This window comes from Salmo trutta, chromosome 15, assembly GCF_901001165.1.
Source record: "Salmo trutta chromosome 15, fSalTru1.1, whole genome shotgun sequence".
Taxonomy (NCBI): domain Eukaryota; kingdom Metazoa; phylum Chordata; class Actinopteri; order Salmoniformes; family Salmonidae; genus Salmo; species Salmo trutta.
Window position 1 is genome coordinate 33,808,216 of NC_042971.1, and position 21,652 is coordinate 33,829,867.

Sequence of the window (21,652 nt, forward strand, 5' to 3'; positions counted from 1 at the left end):
TAAAGAGATGCTGGAGTGTAAGATAAGAAATGTAAGAAGATTATGAACAATCTAGGCTAAGGGTTTGTTATTTATATAATACACATCTAATATACTATATTCTCCACACAACACTAGTTGAATCGTTTGGAGAAGAACGCTTTAGCTGTGACTCGTCTTAAAAGGAATCATTTTTCACTCAGTATTTCTAGTTTGCCCCACTTTCCAGACTTCCGTTTGAGAGAGCTCGGTATTCCCATGACGACCAGGCAGTGAGCTTGTTTCTACCTGAAAAAGCTGTTCTGTAACAACCACCAACAACACCAGTGAATAGTTGACACTGATTTCTGTGTGGGAGTAGTGAAAAAAATAAACTCAGAAAAACCAGGTTAAGGAACTAAAGAGTCAAACTTGCTCCAAGCTCACCTCTAGCTACACTACGATTGCACCACTAGAGAAATAAGCAACAATACAGTACTGTGCATTCTTTAGTAATACTCCTTTAATAATCCTCAAAGTTGACCCAGATTTAGGAGGAAAATCAAAGATGGCGGACGCTGGGATAACTTAGAGAGGCCTGAAGAGGAGAATAACTATCATTAAGATGACAGTGGAAAGTCATAACTACACTACGCAGCTACAGACAAAATGAAAAGAGTCCTGCCCTACTTGACCTGATGCAAGAACAAGGAATCTCTGGGAAATCTACAAATAGTGGTCTCTAATTCTCCCTTGTCAGAGTCATGGTGGTACAGCGGTTGTGGGAAGAGACTACTGAGACTAGTCTTAATAACTAACCACAGATAGCAATGCACAACCTTCCCAAACATGTTACAGTCACAGGACATTCTGAGAGCGAGGGATTTTTTAAAGAGTGTATTTTCCCACAAGGAAGGGGAAAACCTCCCACATACTGTCTCTAATACTCACTCTCTCATTCTCTCTCTGTCCCTCTTTCTCAGACAGTTAAACCAACCGACCCACGTCAAAGTAGTCCACCACAACAAAACCCAACTATTGCACACAAGAGACCAGACAACAATAAGGGTGAGTCACACGTTGGGGAAAAGTCTGAGCTGAATGCATTGCATACTGTATGTTTCTGTGAGGGTCCATAATAGCAAACAAGTCCATACATGCTTATTGAACAATTATACAGCGAGTTTGAATTCATGACATGAGGGTTGTCCCTCTCTCCGTACCTGCACCTGGCCCTTGCCCATGATGATGTCCACGATCTCATTGTCATCCTTGTTGAGCTTGGTCTTGTCGTAGCATTTCTCGTAGCACAGGATCCGCAGGCACTGAGAACCTTCCAGCTCGATCTCAAATTCCTATTGGACAACAGACAGGAAGGACATGAGAATAGGGTTCAATTTCCTATTGGTCCAAATAACAGACCGAATGATGGAGTATTGGATATTGAGTTCAACGTCCTGTTGACAGCATGACTGACTGAAATACGATCTGAACATTGGAGCTCTGACGAGTGTTGGTCTCTCACCTCGTTCCACTGTGGTTCAGTGGTGTCTCTGAAGACGCGGGTCTTGGCCTTGCTGACAAAGTAGCCGTAGGAGTCCACCTCCAGGGTACAGTACAGATCTGAACAGGACACAGGAGTCAGAAATCACAATTAGTGAATCTAAAATAATCAGCATTTATAACACAATAATAGCAACACTGACAGTAAATGGATAGACATTTTAATATGATCGTACAACAAATGTGTAGACCTAAATCATGTCTGTATCAATGGTCACTGACAATTAGTTTCTCAAGCCCTTAACACCTAATGGTGGAGGCCTGTATTACCTCTCAAGCCCTTACCACCTAATGGTGGAGGCCTGTATTACTGATAGAATGAATAAAGGCGCACACACACACACACAAGTCCTCAGGGCCAGGTATTCCCCTCAGCTCAGCAGAGCATCAGCTAGGCTAATGTACTCATGTTTATGCTAATGCACTAGTCTCCATAGGCCATTTATCCAGATATCCATTACAATGTCTCCCCTGCACTGGTCTAAGAGACCAAGCCAGAGGCCTCTCTCTCCAGCCCTGCTAGTCCCTGGGGTCTCGACTGCTCTCTGACAGCATGATGGATGGTTACCCACACTGACCCCTGGGAGGCACACAGTCACATCACCCACGCACAGAACTAGAGACAGTGTTTACACTGTAGTACATAGTCATACATGGCGTAGCAATATGAAAACAATAGCATGACCCATGTCTGTCTGGGTTTAGCTCATAGACATATCAAGATCTGGATTAGGTTAGACAGATTTGTGGACTCGAGTCACAAATTTGATGACTTGAGGCTCGACTTTGACTTGAGACTTATGACGTGAAATTATCTGGCCAGGTTTTGTAATGTTTTGCCACTCATTTTGTGGCACAGAGACTACGTGGATGAATCTACACGCAGACAAAGACAGTAGCCGCAGAATTGACCTTGCAAAAAAAACTGCAACAGATTGGCTAGTGAAACGCACACTCGGCACTCTGATTGGACCAGCAAACTGTCAATCAACACAGGTCGGGTGAGCTAGCGAACAGAATGCTGATTTGCTGTACAGCTATAAAATGCGCAAATGTCAAAATTTAGGGAGAGAGGATTGCCATAATATATAAATATGCAGCTCCAAAAAGTGTTTGGTGATCAAGAATATTAACTGTTTACTTTGCAAGCTCACCGGAAATGGGGCAACAATTACCAGCATAGGCCTACTGGTCTTTTGGTATGTAACAATTGCTTGATATTTATAATTTACTTATGAAGCCTGCATTTGGAATTTGTTGTTAAAATCAAATACTACTGTGTTGAAGAAGCACCATAGGCACTGCTCTTCACTTGCACTCTCCAAACTCCCACCAGCGGAGAGTTTACTTTTTTATTTTTTTAAATATTGTTTAAATGTTTTGCTGTTGCTTTCACATGTTTAAATTCATAGGCGATATGAGGTATTTTTAATGTAACCTTTATTTAACTAGGCAAGTCAGTTAAGAACAAATTCTTATTCACAATGACGGCCTACCCCGGACAAACCCTCCCCCAACCCGGACGACCCTGGGCCAATTGTGCGCCGCCCTATTGGACTCCAGATCATAGCCGGTTGTGACACAACCTGGGAACGAACCAGGGTCTGTAGTGATGCCTCTAGCACTGCAATGCAGTGCCTTAGAGCGCGGCGCCACTCGGGAGGTAAATCTATATTCCATCTAATAATGCAATAACTGCTAGCGATGAATCATTCCATTACCTTACTGTTAATTGCAACACGTAGACATTTCGGTTTCATATTTGATAGGCCTACTACGATACATTTTCCTTTCACAGCCAACCATTTCTTACCCTGCTATGAGTGGGCGTGATGTTTATAGCGCACATGAACGTTCAAAATACTCATGAGGAAAAAGTTCTGTTTATTTAATTAAATGTAAAGCTATGTCGGAGATCCGTGTGTCTGTGTCCTATATCGCTGTCATTTCTGTTGTGCGTAATATATGCGTGCGCACCTCAGTGTGCATAGAAATAGGCTACGTGGCCTTGGAGTCGTTGAATAAGATAAAATGATTGTTCCATGTATGCATGGTTGAAATGTCATTACGTCTGATTAAGATCAATCAATGTAACGATAGATGTGGAAATAGCCTTTTATGTTGTAGAACCAGTTTAGTGGTTGTAATTGCCAATTGGGTAAAGGTATGGTCCCGGGGCCAAGTGTTTATATTATGTAGGCCTACCAGTTTGAGCTCTTGTTTGATAGATTCCATTTGGTTTCTCAGGGGAAGCTGTACAGTCTTGCCCGCTACCAGTGTCCGTTCAGATAGGACAGGTTAAGCCTGATACAGAGGCTGTTTCTTTTGGACTATTGCCAATGTATATTTGGTTAATCGACTTGTATATTTGTATGATATGGAGCTCTCACCGTTGTATCACCAAGACCCATAAATAAATCTACACTGAGCACGTCAACCTGCCTTGCCTTCTGCTGATTTCATGCTACAAGGTCCATATTTTACAATTCCATAGGCTAATTAAAACATGCTGTAGACTAAATAATGAAAAGGGCTGTCCTGTAGCCTCAATAAATTGACAAATATTTGTAGCTGATCAAGTCGTTGCAAGTATAGATTTTGTTTTTACTTGACTTGCTCTTAGAACGCACAACTTGGAATTGACTCGAGTCTTTACCCGATCTACATGGGACTCGACTTGAGACTCGGAACCTCTTGACTTGAGACTCGGAACCTCTTGACTTGAGACTCGGAACCTCTTGACTTGAGACTCGGAACCTCTTGACTTGAGACTCGGAACCTCTTGACTTGAGACTCGGAACCTCTTGACTTGAGACTCGGAACCTCTTGACTTGAGACTCGGAACCTCTTGACTTGAGACTCGGAACCTCTTGACTTGAGACTTGCTTGTGACTCGAATAATAGTGACTTGGTCCCACCTCTGGTGTTAAGGCATCATACCAACCAAGCAGAAGGATCCAGACTGGAGAGAGGGGGGGGGGGTGTGTAACTGATCATTTCGGGGGTGTTTTCAAAATTGAGTCACGCTTTAGTAATTAGACACATCCGCTACGTGGGTGACTATCAGAGTGACCTGACAACCAATGGCTGAGGAGGAACACAAACTAACTGTCTGTGTCAGTAAAATTCAAAGGCTGAGTCCCGAATGGAACCCTATTCCCTACATAGAGCACTACATTTGACCAGAGATCTATGGGCCCTGGTCAAAAGTAGGGAATAGGGTGTAATTTGGGACGCACTCAAAGTATGGGAAATTCAAGACTACTGGGAAAAAAATAGTACTGTACATAATTGGACATAGGCCTAGTGTGCTGCTGCACTGAAGTGAGTTCACAGAGAGTTAGACAGGGTAGTTTATCACTGCTAATGCTCACAGAAATAGCATTTGGCTTCGTTAAGAGAAAAAACATATCGGAAGCACAACTCCCTGCTGTGTCAGATTTACACCTCTGTCCCAAGCACCTTTCTGAAAGTTATGACTGTTCAGACTTAGTGTAAACCCAACACCACTAAGGGAAACATTCATACTTCATACTCCTGGGCTACTTTTATCTCAAAGTTTATTTTCCCTTCAAATCTGAACTAGGTTTATAGGCCTGGACCTGAAATCCTACAACTAAAAACAGGGCCAGAAGGAACATATTTAGCCTTTTTTAATGTGTGCTAGTAGTGTTGCCAAAGGAGCCTTCAGAAATGTGACACGAGGAAAATGAGAGCTGGCGACTGGTGGTGATTGGTTGAACAAGCCCTGAGGGCTGTCATTTTATTGGGAGGCCTCTTCCTGCCCTCATGAATCTGGTTGTCAGTGAGGAGTCTTACCAAACACACACACACACACACACACACACACACACACACACACACACACACACACACACACACACACACACACACACACACACACACACACACACACACACACACACACGTTAATGGATACCATCCTGATTCTGTCCAGACGACCTGGAAGTTGACCCCTTCTCTTTGTTTGTGTGTGTGTGTGACCTCTTCCTAATCCTAGCCTGCAGATGTGTGTTCATTGGTAGGTGAAATAGTGGTCAGCAAAACCTGAGACTAAAGCAGTCATTCTGAAGACTTAAAGCAATCAGTACATCTAAACTGGGTCTGAAAGAACAACACGACCTAGAGAAAGGGAGGAGGGTTTGTCTGCTTTATGGTGTGTGTGTGTGTGTGTGTGTGTGTGTGTGTGTGTGTGTGTGTGTGTGTGTGTGTGTGTGTGTGTCTGTCTGTCTCCCTGCCCACCTCTCTGTCTGTTTTTCAACCCCTGTATGCCTCCCAAACACAGCTCCTGACTAACATGATGAATCTACCGCTTTATTTAGAACATATTGGAAAAAAGCGGAATTCCAAGGAAGGAACATTATGAAGAAGGAAATTGTCTTATCAAGTTATTTTTAATTGGATACGGGGTGATAACACTAACCGTTGCATGAGTAAAGGATGCAGGGAGGGCCGGATTACATTATGCATAGAGAGGAAGAGATGAGAAAATCTCTCCCCTACATAAAGTTCAAAACATGATATAAACTGAGTGTACAAAACATTAGGAACACCTTCCTAATATTGAATTGCACTGACCTTTGCCCTCAGAACAGCCTCAATTCATCAGGGCATAGACTCTACAGGGTGTCGAAAGCGTTCCCATGTTGACTCCAATGCTTAAACACCTCTATCTAGGTCAACGTTTTCCCCTTATTTTTTGTTATTGTATTTTGGGGGGGACCAGTAGACTCTTAGCTACTTCCTCTGACCCACTTTTGAAACGTTGCCCTGAGCTGAAACGCATCTCTGCTTCCTATTGAAGGAAACTACGGGTGGCAATGTTGATAAGATCGTTTTAATAGGACATGTTTGTACATAATGCCGTTTCTAAAAACACCCCTGGAGAGGTGGTGTATATCCCCTAACTCCAGTGTCCAATAGGAAGGACTGGAGGCACCGTATGTTGTAGTGTTACGAGCTATACATAGAATAGTACTGTATACAAGTACACATGCAAATACACACACACATACAGAATCACCAACACACAGGCACACACTTTTATGCAAGGGAGCAAGTGGTTGACATACGGCTTGTACACACAATACGCTCGAAAGATGGAATCAGAGCAACACAGAATTGACGGGCAGAGACGAGACCGGGAAAGCCGACAATAATACTAAACACATTAAATAACAGATCCACATACGGTCCACTCTACAGTCTCCGTATTGTCCATTCTCAAAGGAATTCCCCAAACAAACTAAGACATCTCTATCAGACTTGTGTTCCAAACAGCATCCTATTCCCTATATACACGAAGTGGAACAGCTCCTCCCCAGGTGACATCAATAAGGGATCAGTCATGGGAAGAGCAGGTGTTCCGAATGTTTTGCACACTCACTGTAGTGTACTACTTTTGACAAGTAGTGATCTACATAGGGAGCCACTTGGGATGCACCCATAATTGTGTACTTTATAATGGGACGGAGGCAGATGACATCTCCCTGATTAACAGTGGTCTGGAGGGGGTGGCCAGCATGCCTGGTGGTGAGATATATTAGGGGAAATGTCATCCAAACTCCACAAGACCCAGGATAGATGAAACATCTACCAACTCGCTCTGAGATTTACCTCCACTCTCCCAACCATACTCCACACACTCCAACTATACTCTATCATACTGTTGACCCAGGTTGTTGGGGTTCAGAGGTGACTTGGTCTCAAGTATGTAGGTGGCGTAACTGCATCATTATGCCAGCTACCATCCACTACATACACATAGGAGACGCTATGTACCCATGGAGGGGTGTTTAAACTAAAACAGGAACTCTTAGGTTCCATCAGGACAATGCCATAGTAACCATACTCCCCCAGAATATCAGAGGGGCATGCCAATGGTACGGTCCATGAGAAAATTGAGGGAAAAGTACAACCAAACCACTTCAACATGCTTCTTCTTTATTTTTAAACAATTCTGCCCGCTCTGCTCCGGTGAGGATCAAACAGGCTTTCAGTGGAAACAGCTTTCCATTTTTTCCCCCAATCCATTACACAATAAAATCTCTCTGAAGCTTTCAGAAAGTATACTACAGTACAGGCTGCCATGGTATCTGAGGCATATTTCCTTGGTTTTTTTCTGCTGTGGTGATATCTGAACCGGTGCTTCTTGTGTAACAAGGTAACAGGCAGTGGAGAGTGTTGAGTGGAGCGGCAGCTGTCTGGTACAGACATATCTGAGCCACTCTGGGGCTCTCTGACATCATATCCCCCTGATAACACATACAGGCAGTCATGGCTAGGGCCATCCCATGCACGCACCAGGCAGGGGGAGGCCACGGCTGAGAGACAGAGGGGGGAAAGAGAAAGCGAGATAGGGATGGAGAGAAGAGACTTCTCCTGGCCTTCACTGTCTGTTTGTGTGTCTTGAGAGCATGGGCTGTGGCTGTGTAGGGACTACGCTGTTCCCGTTAGCTCTCATTATGGAGTAGTTGTGTCCCTGACGGCCCCTAGCATCAAAGGAGCCACAGGAATGTGACTGTGGTCCAGAGCTGTTCCTCAGGGACTGGCCTTGCAGCTTTCTTTCTCTTTTTCTCTTTCTCTCGTTCTCTCTCTCCACCTCAATCTCTTCCTCCATCTCTCCCGTCCCCACATTTCCTCCTTTCTCTCTATATTTTCTCTCTCTCCCCACCGCTCCCTCTCTCAATCGCTCTTCCTCTCTCCCACTTTCTCTCATGCTCTCCCTATCCCTCTCTCTCTTTTACCAGGAGAACCCCGGCCACAAGTCAGTAATAGCACGAGGTAGCAGTTGCACCGAACCACAGATTTTGGATCAGATAGCCCATTACTCCAAACCCTTAACCACGAGGGGGGTGAAATAATACCTGACCCTGTTTCAGTGGTAACTTCTACCTCTGTGCTGGGGGTCTATGTTGTGGCCTTGTAAAAGGCTTTACTGTGGAGAAGAGAACCAGTGTGCAGGGACAGACATGGTAACCATGAACCCTTTCTCCCTGTAACCTCTGTCCTCTTTGTTGGTTGTGGCACAAGCTGTAAATGATATGCTGAGTCAGAAGATGAACATCCTGGTGTCGGACACACATACAATAGCTGAAAGATGCTGACGGACAGGCGTGTGCATCCAGACACACACACACACACGCGCTGAACACAGTGCAGTACAAGCCCAGTATGACAGAGAGAGACTTACTGGCTGACTCTTTGAAGCCTTTGGCAGAGTGGACGATCACATGGAGGAATCCATACAGGCCTGGGGTTTCTTCATCTGGAACACACAACACAACGCAGTTAGTCACCGTCTGTCACACCCATTATCAGTGACCTGGATGTGACCTTGGACAATACATTCTCATAACCTCGAGGATGCATCCCAAACGGTACCCTATTCCCTTTATAGTGCACTACTTTTCACCAGGGTCCGTAGGGGACCTCATAGCCGAGGGTACATCTCATTCGCAATGAACAGTGTAGTAGTATATATTTTAGTGACAATGGTCGTGTGTGTGTTCGTGTGCTTGTGTGAGGTATTCTTTCAGGTAGACTAACTGAAGCCCCATGTGGGAGCAGGAAGCAAAGAGGATGAAGAGGACTGGGTCCACACATCCACACACACACACACACACACACACACACACACACACACACACAGTAGATGGAGGGGCTCAGGTTTAATCAAACATTCATTCATCTTAGTGTTGTGACCTCTACACCAAGGCATCCCATGAGCTGTCCCAAAACTCCCTCATTTCTCTGTGACATTAGCAGGAAAACAGGAGGAATCATTTTGCCCCATAGTGTATGTATCTAAGCCTTAGACTTAAATATTCACAAGCATGTGCTTGGGTGGCCCTTGAAAACACACACCAGCCTACACACACACAATCCAACACTCACACACACCTATCCCTCTCTTGTCCCCTGGCCTCCGCATGACTATGTTGCAGAGGCCTGTGAGGCCTGTGCGTTTCCTGGTAAATAAACAGGGGGTTGAAACTGGAGATGGCCTGTTTGGAGCTCCCTGCAGGCCCATCGGGTCATGCTCTGGACCACTACGGAGATGAGAGACTAACAACTGAGTCCTGGAAAAACAATATGTCACGTGTATGTATGGTGCTATGGACTGTATATGTCCAGTCACAGACAGGTCATGCCACCAAGAGAGAGGGAGAAGCCAAGAGAAGATCTACTCCAGACTCTAACCTTTAGTTTCCCCCCCTCCACTGCTTATTATCAGAGATGCTATTCTGTCTGGATCTTAACCACAACAAAAATACTCAAAGAAGATGGTAGTCATGACATGTCAATGTGTATTCCTATAACCCCCTAATGGTTAAGGTTAGGATCAGAGTTAGAGTAATCTGATCCTAGATCCGTAGCTAGTTTCTTCTACTTGGTCACTATAATGGCCTGTGTCAGACAGAGCGATGGTAACTAGGGGATCACATTCCTCCTCCAGCTGGTTTTATTTGAGCCCCTCTGCTACTCCATTTAATAATGTCATAGCATGGTGTGTGTGTTGTGGGTGTTGAATGTATGTCAAATGCCAATGAACTGACCTGGAGCCTTTGTTTTGCCATACTGTGCTATAAAGTGACTACCGATGAGAAAGATTGTAAACTTGTGCTTTGCTTAACCACGTTTCAGATCCTCTCTAAACTGGAGAGAAAACAAAAGTGTTTGATGTGAGTATAAAGCGAGTTGCTTTGACAAGCTCACTGTAAACAAATCAGGAAGTCTGTGCCAGCCAGGAGCAGTACTTCAGGTCACCACAAGGGGAGCACTGCACCGTCAAAATACACAGTGTACAAAACATTAGGAACGTGCTCTTTCCATGCCAGACTGACCAGGTGAATCCAGGTGAAAGCTATGATCCCTTATTGATGTCACCTGTTAAATCCACTTCAATCCATGTAGATGAAGGGGAGGAGGCAGGTTAAATAAGGATTTTTAAGCCTTGAGACAATTGAGACATGGATTGTGTATGTGTGCCGTTCAGAGGGAGAATAGGCAAGACAAAATATTTAAGTGCCTTTGAACGTGCAACAGTTTCCCATGTGTATCAAGAATGCTCCGCCACCCAAAGGACATCCAGCCAACTTGACACAATTGTGGGAAGCATTGGAGTCAGCATCCCTGTGGGACGCTTTCGACTGTTCTGAGGGCAAAACGGGATACAACTCAATATTAGAAAGGTGTTCCTAATGTTTTGTACACTCAGTGTATATCACTGTCTGTAATCATGGGTTTACAATGCTGTGGCCAGACTCAAATCATCATAATGTGACTTGTAAATATTGTGGCCAATTTAGATTTATACTACAGTACATGATATCCAACTTACTAAACCAAGTCTAGCAGAAAACTAGCAAGATGACAATGTATCATTCAGAGTAAGCAAAAGTACAGGAGGAGAAACACCCTTGCCTTGCAAGAAAACATGTTTGTCTTTTGACGAAGATATATCAAATCCCACCATGACTGTGGGATTTGTGCGGCATAGTGGGGTCCCATGTGGCTCAGTTGGTAGAGCAAGCTTTTCCAACGGCAGGGTTGTGGGTTCGATTCCCACGGGGGACCAGTACGAAAAAGTACCCAAAAATTGTCCTCTTACTACTGTGTCGCTCTGGATAAGAGTGTCTGCTTAATGACGTAACTGTAAAAATGTACTGTTTATGAAGACTTCATGAATGCGTTCTTGTTTGTTTAATGTGTGAGTGCAGCGGTATAACAGTGTTGTGTATGAGTGTGTGTCTCCCTGCAATTTCCTGTCCCCAGTGCATCCTGGGAGCTCAAAGTGGGCCTCCCAGCTGGCTTTAATGTCACCCCAATCCAAACATCCCATCTGAACCCTGCTGCAACACACACATGCCATGACACAGGTTATCACTAGATGAGAAACACTATGTAACCTAGATTCCTTACCAAACCATTTCTATTTTTGTGCTGAGAAAATAGGAGATATGTTTGTGGGTTTTAACTCAAAACAGAGGGGAAAGGAAGGAGAGGTGAATGTGTGTGTACTACCGTCTTTATTACTGGTGACAGGGATGTTGTGGACGGTTCGGAGTTTGAAGCAGGAGCTGGTGAGGACCTGCAGCTCTACAGAGCTCAACTGACACGTCTGCAGATCTGAAGACACAGAAACACACCGTTAATGAGCCTGAACATAGAGCCAGGCCATAGGTTCTTTAATGTGCATTTGCAATGAAGGCATTGAATACATGGCATAGTTGTTAAAAAAAAACTATATCAGCCTGTCTGCTCACTCTCCTGTACCTTTCCTCTGTAGTTTCTGGATGCTCTCCCTCCACTCTGACCTCTCATAGTCTGAAGACAGGAGGAACAGGTAGCTCTGAGGACAAAACAGGGGGAAATCACATTTTATAGGACAACAGCTCCCTCCTGTGGTGGGAAAGTAAATCATAATAAAAATACATGTATTGGGTTTATTCAGCGCTTTACATAGCAAGGGGAAACTCACCTATTCCACCACCAATGTGTAGCACCCACCTGGGAGATGTATGGCAACCATTTTTGTGCCAGAACGCCCACCACACATCAGCTTGCATGGTGGAGCGGTGAGGAGTGATATACAGTGCATTCGGAAAGTATTCAGACCTCTGGACTTTTTCCACATTTTGTTACGTTACAGCCTTATTCTAAAATTGATTAAAATTGTTTTGTTTTTCAATCTACACACAATACCCCATAATGACGAAGCAAAAACAGTTTAGACATTTTTGAAAATTAATTATAAAAAACTTTAATATTTCATTAACATAAGTATTGAGACCCTTTACTTTCTTGAAGCACCTTTGGCAGTGGTTACAGCCTCGAGTCCTCAAGGATATGATGCTACAAGCTTGGCACACCTGTATTTGGGGAGTTTCTCCCATTCTTCTCTGCAGATCCTCTCTGTCAGGTTGGATGGGGAGCGTCGCTGCACAGCTATTTTCAGGTCTCTCTGGAGATGTTCGATCGGGTTCAAGTCCGGGCTCTGGCTGGGACACAAGGACATTGAGACTTTTCCCGAAGCCACTCATGCGTTGTCTTGGCTGTGTGCTTAGGGTCGTTGTCCTGTTGGAAAGGTGAACCTTCGCCCCAGTCTGAGGTCCTGAGCAGGTTTTCATCAAGGATCTCTCTGTACTTTGCTCTGTTCATTATTCCCTCGAACCTGACTAGTCTTCCAGTCCCTGCCACTGAAAAACATCCCCACATCATGATGCTGCCACCACCATGCTTCACCGTAGGGATGGTGCCAGGTTTCCTCCAGACGTGACGCTTGGCATTCAGGCCAAAGAGTTCAATCTTAGTTTCATCAGACCAGAGAATCTTGTTTTTCATGGTCTGAGAGTCCTTTAGCTGCTTTTGGCAAACTTTAAGCGGGCTGTTATGTGCCTTTTACTGAGAAGTGGCTTCCGTCTGGCCACTCTACCATAAAGGACTGATTGGTGGAGTGCTGCAGAGATGGTTGTCCTTCTGGAAGGTTCTCCCATCTACACAGAGGAACTCTGGAGCTCCATTAGAGCTCCCTGACCAAGGCCCTTCTCCCACGATTGCTCAATTTGGCCAGGCGGACAGCTTTATGAAGAGTCTTGGTGGTTCCAAACTTCTTCCATTTAAGAATGATGGAGGCCACAGTGTTCTTGGGGACCTTCAATGCTGCAGAAATGTTTTGGTACCCTTTCCCAGATCTGTGCCTTGACACAATCCTGTCTCGGAGATCTACGGACAATTCCTTAGACCTTGTGGCTTGGTTTTTGCTCTGACATGCACTGTCAACTGTGGGACCTTATATAGACAGGTGTGTGCCTTTCCAAATCATGTCCAATTAATTTAATTTACCACAGGTGGACTCCAAACAAGTTGTAGAAACATCAAGGATGATCAATGGAAACAGGATGCAACTGAGCTCAATTTCGATTCTCATTGCAAAGGGTCAGAATACCTTTGTAAATAACATATGTTTTACATTTTTTACACATTGGCAAAAATTTCTAAAAATCAGTTTTTGCTTTGTCATTATGGGGTATTGTGTTTAGATTGATGAGAAAAAAAACGATATTATGCATTTTAGAATAAGGCTGTAACATAACAAAATGTGGAAAAAGTCAAGGGGTCTGAATACTTCCCGAATGCACTGTATGCCAATTAGGAATGAGGGGGATGGCCAGGTTGGGAATTTAACCAGGACACTGGAGTTAACACCCCTACTCATACGATAAGTGTCATTGGATTTTTAACAACCACAGAGTCAGGACACCAGTTGAACGTCTCTACCGAAAGACAGCACCCTGCGCAGGGCAATGTCTCGTTCACTTCTCTGGGGTATTGGGATCTCCTTAGACCAGAGTGAAGAGTGCCCCCTACTGGCCCCCCAACACTACTTTCAGCAGCATTTGGTCTCCCATTCAAAAACCGACCAGGAACGACCCTGCTTAGTTTCACAGGCAAGCCAGCAGTGGGAGGCAGGGTGCTATCAGTATCAGTACATCAACATTGCAGTCATGGAGATAGTTGCTAACCACAGATCAGATTACCCAACCCCCAGTCTTCATCCTAACCATTGGAGGAAGACAATAGATCTGATCCCGGGCCAGTGATTACGCAGTAGCAGCTTACCTTGCCATGTTTGTTGTGTATGCGGAAAGGGATGGTGGGAGAGTGTAACAGCAGCCAGGACTCCTGCTCGTTCATCTTCTTCCTCAGACGCTCCACATTACGACTCTGGCCCTTTAGCGCTTTCTACACACACAGAAAAAAAACAGGGCACACAGCATGTTAACATACAGTTTGTTATACAGCAGGGCTATTCAACTGGTGGCCTGCGAGCCAGATCCGGCCCATTTATTAATTTAGACTGGCCCTTTGATCAATTCTGAACACTAATAAAAGATATGCAACAAAAATCCCAACCAAAATCTGACGTTCAGTGCCAAAATGATAAGCACTAATGTGGTTGTCTATTGTGTGGTTGTCTAGCAGTTTTCTAGTGCCTATGTGGCATGTTTATTGTTTTTTGTTCATATGAATTTGGCTCTGGCGTTTGAACGGTTTAAGCTACAAAATATTATGACCCCATTCCTGAAAGCTACAACTCTCAGGAATACTACGTGCCTTCTGTTTTTTCTCTCCAAAACTATGAAATAACACATTTGGAATAATGTAGCTTCATGAGGTAGTCACCTGGAATGCATTTCAATTAACAGGCGTGCGTTTGAACAATCAGTTGTGTTGTGACAAGGTAGTGTTGCTATACAGATATTTATTTGGTAAAAGACCAAGTCCATATTATGGCAAGTACAGCTCAAATAAGCAAAGAGAAATGACAGTCCATCATTACTTTAAGACATGAAGGTCAATCGATGCGTAACATTTCAAGAACATTCAAAGTTTCTTCAAGTGCAGTCGCAAAAACCATCAAGCGCTATGATGAAACTGGCTCTCATGAGGACCGCCACAGGAAAGGAAAACCCAGAGTAACCTCTGCTGCAGAGGATAAGTTCATTAGAGTTACCAGCCTCAGAAATCAGCAATTAACTGCACCTCAGATTGCAGCCCAAATAAATGCTTCACAGAGTTCAAGTAAGACACATCAACATCAACTGTTCAGAGGATACTGCGTGAATCAGGCCTTCATGGTTGAATTGCTACAAAGAAACCACTGCTAAAGGACATCAATAAGAACAAGAGACTTGCTTGGGCCAAGAAACACGAGCAATGGACATTAGACAGTGGAACTCTCTCCTTTGGTCTGATGGGTCCAAATGTGCGATTTTTGGTTCCAATCGCCGTGTCCTTGTGAAACGCAGAGTAGGAGAACAAATGATCTCCGCATGTGTGGTTCCCACCGTGAAGAATGGAGGAGGAGGTGTGATGGTGTGGGGCTGCTTGCTGGTGACACTGTCAGTGATTGAGGCGTCTCCTGTCTCTGGGCAGAGTATAGTAGCTCAGTTTCTCAGTGGTCTGCCTGGTGACAAAGAGATTGGATATGCCGACCACGCTGTTTTTTCTTTTCCTCTTTGAATGAATACACTATTGTCCGGTTGGAATATTATCGCTATTTTACGAGAAAAATACCATAAAAATGTATTTTAAACAGCGTTTGACATGCTTCTAAGTACGGTAATGGAACATTTCGATTTTTTTTGTCTCGAAATGAGCTCGCGCGTTACCCTTTGGATAGTGACCTGAACGCACGAACAAAATGGAGGTATTTGGACATAACTATGGATTATTTGGAACAAAAACAACATTTCCTGTGGAAGTAGCAGTCCTGGGAGTGCATTCTGACAAAGATCAGCAAAGGTAATACAATTTTTCTAATACTAATTCTGAGTTTAGTGTGCCCCGAACTTGGCGGGTGTCAAAATAGCTCGCTGTGATGGCTGAGCTATGTACTCAGAATATTGCAAAATGTGCTTTCGCCGAAAAGCTATTTTAAAATCTGACATAGCGATTGCATAAAGGAGTTCTGTATCTATAATTCTTAAAATAATTGTTATGTATTTTGTCAACGTTTATGATGAGTAATTTAGTAAATTCACCGGAAGTTTTCGGTGGGAATACATTTTCTGAACATCACATGCCAATGTAAAAAGCTGTTTTTTGATATAAATAGAACTTGATTGAACAAAACATGCATGTATTGTATAACATAATGTCCTAGGAGTGTCATCTGATGAAGATCATCAAAGGTTGGTGCTTCATTTAGCTGTGTTTTGGGTTTTTGTGACATATATGCTTGCTTGGAAAATGGCTGTGTGATTATTTTTGGCTATGTACTCTCCTAACATAATCTAATGTTTTGCTTTTGCTGTAAAACCTTTTTGAAATTGGACAATGTGGTTAGATTAACGAGAGTCTTATCTTTAAAATGGTGTAAAATAGTCGTATGTTTGAAAAATTGAAATTATTGCATTTTTGAGTTTTTTGTATTTCGTGCCACGCTCTTCCACTAGCTGTTGAATAGAGTGGGACGGTCACGTCCCACCTAGCCCATAAAGGTTAACCAGCATGGCTACCACAGCATTCTGCAGCGATATGCCATCCCATCTGGTTAGTGGGACTATCATTTGTTTTTCAACAGGACAATGACCCAGAACACACCTCCAGGCTGTGTAAGGGCTATTAGACCAAGAAGGAGAGTGATGGAGTGCTGCATCAGATGACCTGGCCTCCACAATCACCTGACCTCAACCCAACTGAGATGGTTTGGGATGAGTTGGACCGCAGAGTGAAGGAAAAGCAGCCAACAAGTGCTCAGCATATGTGGGAACTCCTTCAGGACTGTTGGAAAAGCATTCCAGGTGACTACCTCATGAAGCTGGTTGAGAGAATGCCAAGAGTGTGCAAAGCTGTCAATAAAGGTGACTACTTTGAAGAATCAAAAATCTAAAATACACTGATTGTTTAACACCTTTTTAGTTAGTTCATGATTCCATATGTGATATTTCATAGTTTGATGTCTTCACTATGTCATGACTTGGCCTCATGGGCTGAGGATCAAAGATGCCAGCTAGGCAAAGGTTTGATCACCCCCTCTCATGGCAGGCCAGTTATATGACCGGTCGTAAATACCGGGCAGACTTTCTCTTCCTGGCCATGCAGTATTGAGGGAGAGAACCTCCATGGAACAAAGGAGTCCTCCCGCCAAAACTCCAACATCCAAAAGTGGAGAATGAAACAATATTCCTCATATAAAGAACGTGTGAAATGGTTTGAGGGGGGGACTTAAAAGAACCATGTCGAATTCGTTACGAATTTGTGATGTAACTAAGGACGGTAGAACAACATAACTATCTCTGAAAGTGTACATTTCCCAGTTATGAGGTTTGCATCTAATTGTTGTATAAAACGAATGATTAAGTAAAATAAAACTTCCGTGAAGATAATGTCATTTTAGCATTCTAGATAAGATTGTTTTCCATACTCACTCAGTCAGTGGCCACGCCCAGGTGAGCACAAACATGAGGAAACACCCCCTTTTCCACCCAAGTATAAACCCCTGTGAAGAAATTCACATCAGACCAGTATACGTGCAGCACCAGCTGAATATGTTACAAATGGTTTAAAACTACAAGACTAGACCAGCGTGACCGACAGCATGAGCTTAACGGTACAAAATGGTTAGAAACTCTGAAACTTTCAACTGAGAAGAAGTAAATCTCCATAGACCAGTACATTGCTGGGTTGCTACTGGCGTGTAAAACGGTTCTAGCTGTACCCTGAATAATCAACCATTGAGACCAGTATACAGACGGTGTTGTGCCGGACGTCACGAATGGTTAGACTCTACCTGACCATAAAATGGTTAGATTCAAACTCTCAAGTTAAGATAAAGACTACATCGGAACATTCAGTCTGCAACTGTTTAAGTACTTTAGTCTAGTAAACTTGACCGAGGACCACCGAATGTGTACCTTTGATGGATCCAGTCTAATCAACATTTCCAGAACAAAGAAAGCCTACTACCACAACTGCTAAGTACATTGTGACCTCTGGTGGACAACCAGAGACTGTCGACCTACTCTCCACAGACTGATCGAGTGATTTCAACAGAGAGAGACGACAAAGATATACAAGCGTAAATATGTACCTTGCATTTCTAAAGCCGAATGAGCGCTTGTTAGGGTGCTACATATCCACATTTACCATGAGCTTATTATTCAACTGTACGTACGATAGTTGAATTCCTTTGTCTCTCCTCCCACTCATTCGTTCCCCACCCCCTTTCATTGCGTAACCAGCCATCATATCGGGTTAGTCCACTAGGGACTTTTCCTTGCATCATGTTAATACTCAGTGTATAATCTATCCTGTGTGTGTGTTTATGTATTTCTGTGTGATTTTTTCATTAGTTAGTAAATAAATAATTAAGCCAATTTGTGTAAGCTGATTCATCATGAAGACTTGGGTTTGTGTAGATTTACAGGATATTACGACGTTCAGAATGAGACTGAAATAGGAGCAAATGATTGATGGATGAAGGATAGTATATCGAGATACTGATATTTTAGTTAATTTGGGAAACGATAACTCGTTAAATTAACTTTTCCCGTGGTGCCCCAGATTACTACTTAATTAACTGTTATATGATTGATTTAATTGCGTAATAATTGAACGTGGTATGTAACTATTCGATGAATAGCCGTCATTGCATTAATGGAAGCAACGTCACGACAACTATTATTGTTAATGTAGAAAAGAGTAAAAATAAAGAAAAACCCTGGAATGAGTAGGTGTCCAAACTTTTGACTGGTACTGTATCTTTGTATTATTTATTGAGATGCTTAGTTTTCAGATAATTTAAAAATGGCCTAATTACTTTTAAGAAGCTTTTGATAGTAACAAAAAAATGGTGGTGAGCGAGCGTTTAATGATTATCACATTTTTGGGTTGCACCTCGACTCAAGTTGGTTGAGCGCCCTCCACTTTTTTTATAATTACTTTTAGCAACATTTCATGAAAAGTGCTTTATTGGTGTGAGTGCGTTGCTTTTTTATACAGTTCTTCCAAAGAATAATCGCATGTGGAAAATGTCCCGCCCCCATGTAATTAACCTTTTTTTTTTTTTTTTTTTTTTTTTTTTACATCTGGCCCCTGTAAGAACATACTTTAAAAGCCCTGTTATACTGGTATCACAACGAAATCCAACACACTGCACCATCAACTAAACCTGAATTGTATCGTGTGTGTTTGACCATGAATAATTATTTGGTATTTCTGAGACATTTGTAAACGGGAAATGACGGCTACATTTTGTTCACTATAATTTACAGTGTGATGCTTGATAACTATTCCAAGGAATTTCCATGTCCTTGCTCTCCAGAATCTCCCTTCCTACACACCCTCCTCCAACCCATCCCTTGCCAGGAAGCAGAGTCAGGCCATGCCCTGGCTGTAATCAGTTCAATCAGCCTTTTCCGGCTCTGATTAGGGCAGTCAGTCAGTCTTCCCCTACTGTATGACCCACTGTAGCAGTCTGGTATCAACCTGGAAGCACAGGGCCTGTATTCATAAACCCCTACTGTATGACCCACTGTAGTAGTCTGGTATCAACCTGGAAGCACAGGGCCTGTATTCATAAACCCCTACTGTATGACCCACTGTAGCAGTCTGGTATCAACCTGGAAGCACAGGGCCTGTATTCATAAACCCCTACTGTATGACCCACTGTAGCAGTCTGGTATCAACCTGGAAGCACAGGGCCTGTATTCATAAACCCCTACTGTATGACCCACTGTAGCAGTCTGGTATCAACCTGGAAGCACAGGGCCTGTATTCATAAACCCCTACTGTATGACCCACTGTAGCAGTCTGGTATCAACCTGGAAGCACAGGGCCTGTATTCATAAACCCCTACTGTATGACCCACTGTAGCAGTCTGGTATCAACCTGGAAGCACAGGACCTGTATTCATAAACCCCTACTGTATGACCCACTGTAGCAGTCTGGTATCAACCTGGAAGCACAGGACCTGTATTCATAAACCCCTACTGTATGACCCACTGTAGCAGTCTGGTATCAACCTGGAAGCACAGGACCTGTATTCATAAACCCCTACTGTATGACCCACTGTAGCAGTCTGGTATCAACCTGGAAGCACAGGGCCTGTATTCATAAACCTCTACTGTATGACCCACTGTAGCAGTCTGGTATCAACCTGGAAGCACAGGGCCTGTATTCATAAACCTCTACTGTATGACCCACTGTAGCAGTCTGGTATCAACCTGGAAGCACAGGACCTGTATTCATAAACCTCTACTGTATGACCCACTGTAGCAGTCTGGTATCAACCTGGAAGCACAGGACCTGTATTCATAAACCCCTACTGTATGACCCACTGTAGCAGTCTGGTATCAACCTGGAAGCACAGGGCCTGTATTCATAAACCTCTACTGTATGACCCACTGTAGCAGTCTGGTATCAACCTGGAAGCACAGGACCTGTATTCATAAACCTCTAAGAGTAGTAGTGCTGATTTATTATCCATCCTGATTATTTATGGCTACCGTAAATTCCGGACTATAAGCCGCAACTTTTTTCCTAGGCTTTGAACCTCGCGGCTTAAACAATGACGAGGCTTGGTCTTAATGAGTCGATGATAAGACGTTGGAAACAGCAGCGTTAGGAATTGACTCAGTGCAAAAAGACAACTAAAGCTTGCTGCTAATTTTTTGTTGTTGGATGTTATAAGCCGTGTTTCGTTAAAGCCTATTTATTTTTGTTACAAGCCGTGTTTCGTTAAAGCCTATTTATTTTTGTTACAAGCCGTGTTTCGTTAAAGCCTGTGTAAAGTTAATTTGTTTCAATGTACCGGTAGGCACCTGTGGCTTATAGACATGTGCGGCTTATTTATGTTCAAAATAATATATATTTTTAAATTCAGTGGGTGCGGCTTATATTCAGGTGCGCTTAATAGTCCGGAAATTACGGTAGTCACTTTAACCCCTACTGTACCTACATGTACATATTACCTCAACTACCTCATACCCCTGCACATTGACTTGGTAGTGGTACTCCTTGTATATAGCCTCCTTGTTATTTTAGAACTATTTCCTTATTTTTATTTATCAAAATGTTCCTTACTTTTTAACTCTGCATTCTTGGGAAAGGGCTTGTACGTAAATATTTCAAGTAAATTCTACACCTGTTGTGTTCAGTGCATGTGACAAATACAATTTTATTTGGTTGATTAAACTTGATTTGAACTCGCACTACGCTCTCCAAAACCTCCTAAACGGGTATTTACTATGGAAAGAATCACTGGAAGTTGAAATAAATATCGTCCTGTATAGTAACCATTAGAATAAGTAGAGGTTGCTGCCGGAGTGTGGTGGATGAAATAAAAGAAGCAGCGTGCAGCTAAAGCCAAGGTTGTAAATCAATTGGAAACCTATGCAGTTTCTAGGTTGCGGACTCCCAAGGCTTTCCACAGTAAAATGACAACAAAGGGCTGACATAAATAAGTCTATTGTGTTGAAGAGGTAAAGAGTTGAAGGGAAACTGGACAAGGTGATCTTCGGGAACACAGTCATCCTCTAAGGACCTGTGTTTATATGACAGCTACATTTAGATGGCTATCGCTGTTCCACTGTACTCAAGT

The 21,652-nt window shown here is 43.2% G+C and overlaps 1 protein-coding gene across 1 annotated transcript in view; it reads right to left on the reverse strand.

Moving 5' to 3' along the window:
• Window positions 1-21,652, reverse strand: part of LOC115148277 (active breakpoint cluster region-related protein) — a 210,653-nt gene that overhangs the window by 62,698 nt on the left and 126,303 nt on the right. The window contains exons 9-14 of the mRNA XM_029690221.1: window positions 14,167-14,289; window positions 11,821-11,896; window positions 11,569-11,673; window positions 8,735-8,809; window positions 1,484-1,581; window positions 1,182-1,313 (exon numbers count right to left, since the gene is read on the reverse strand). Coding sequence (XP_029546081.1) covers window positions 1,182-1,313; window positions 1,484-1,581; window positions 8,735-8,809; window positions 11,569-11,673; window positions 11,821-11,896; window positions 14,167-14,289 — 609 coding nt within the window. The remainder of the gene's footprint in view (window positions 1-1,181; window positions 1,314-1,483; window positions 1,582-8,734; window positions 8,810-11,568; window positions 11,674-11,820; window positions 11,897-14,166; window positions 14,290-21,652) is intronic.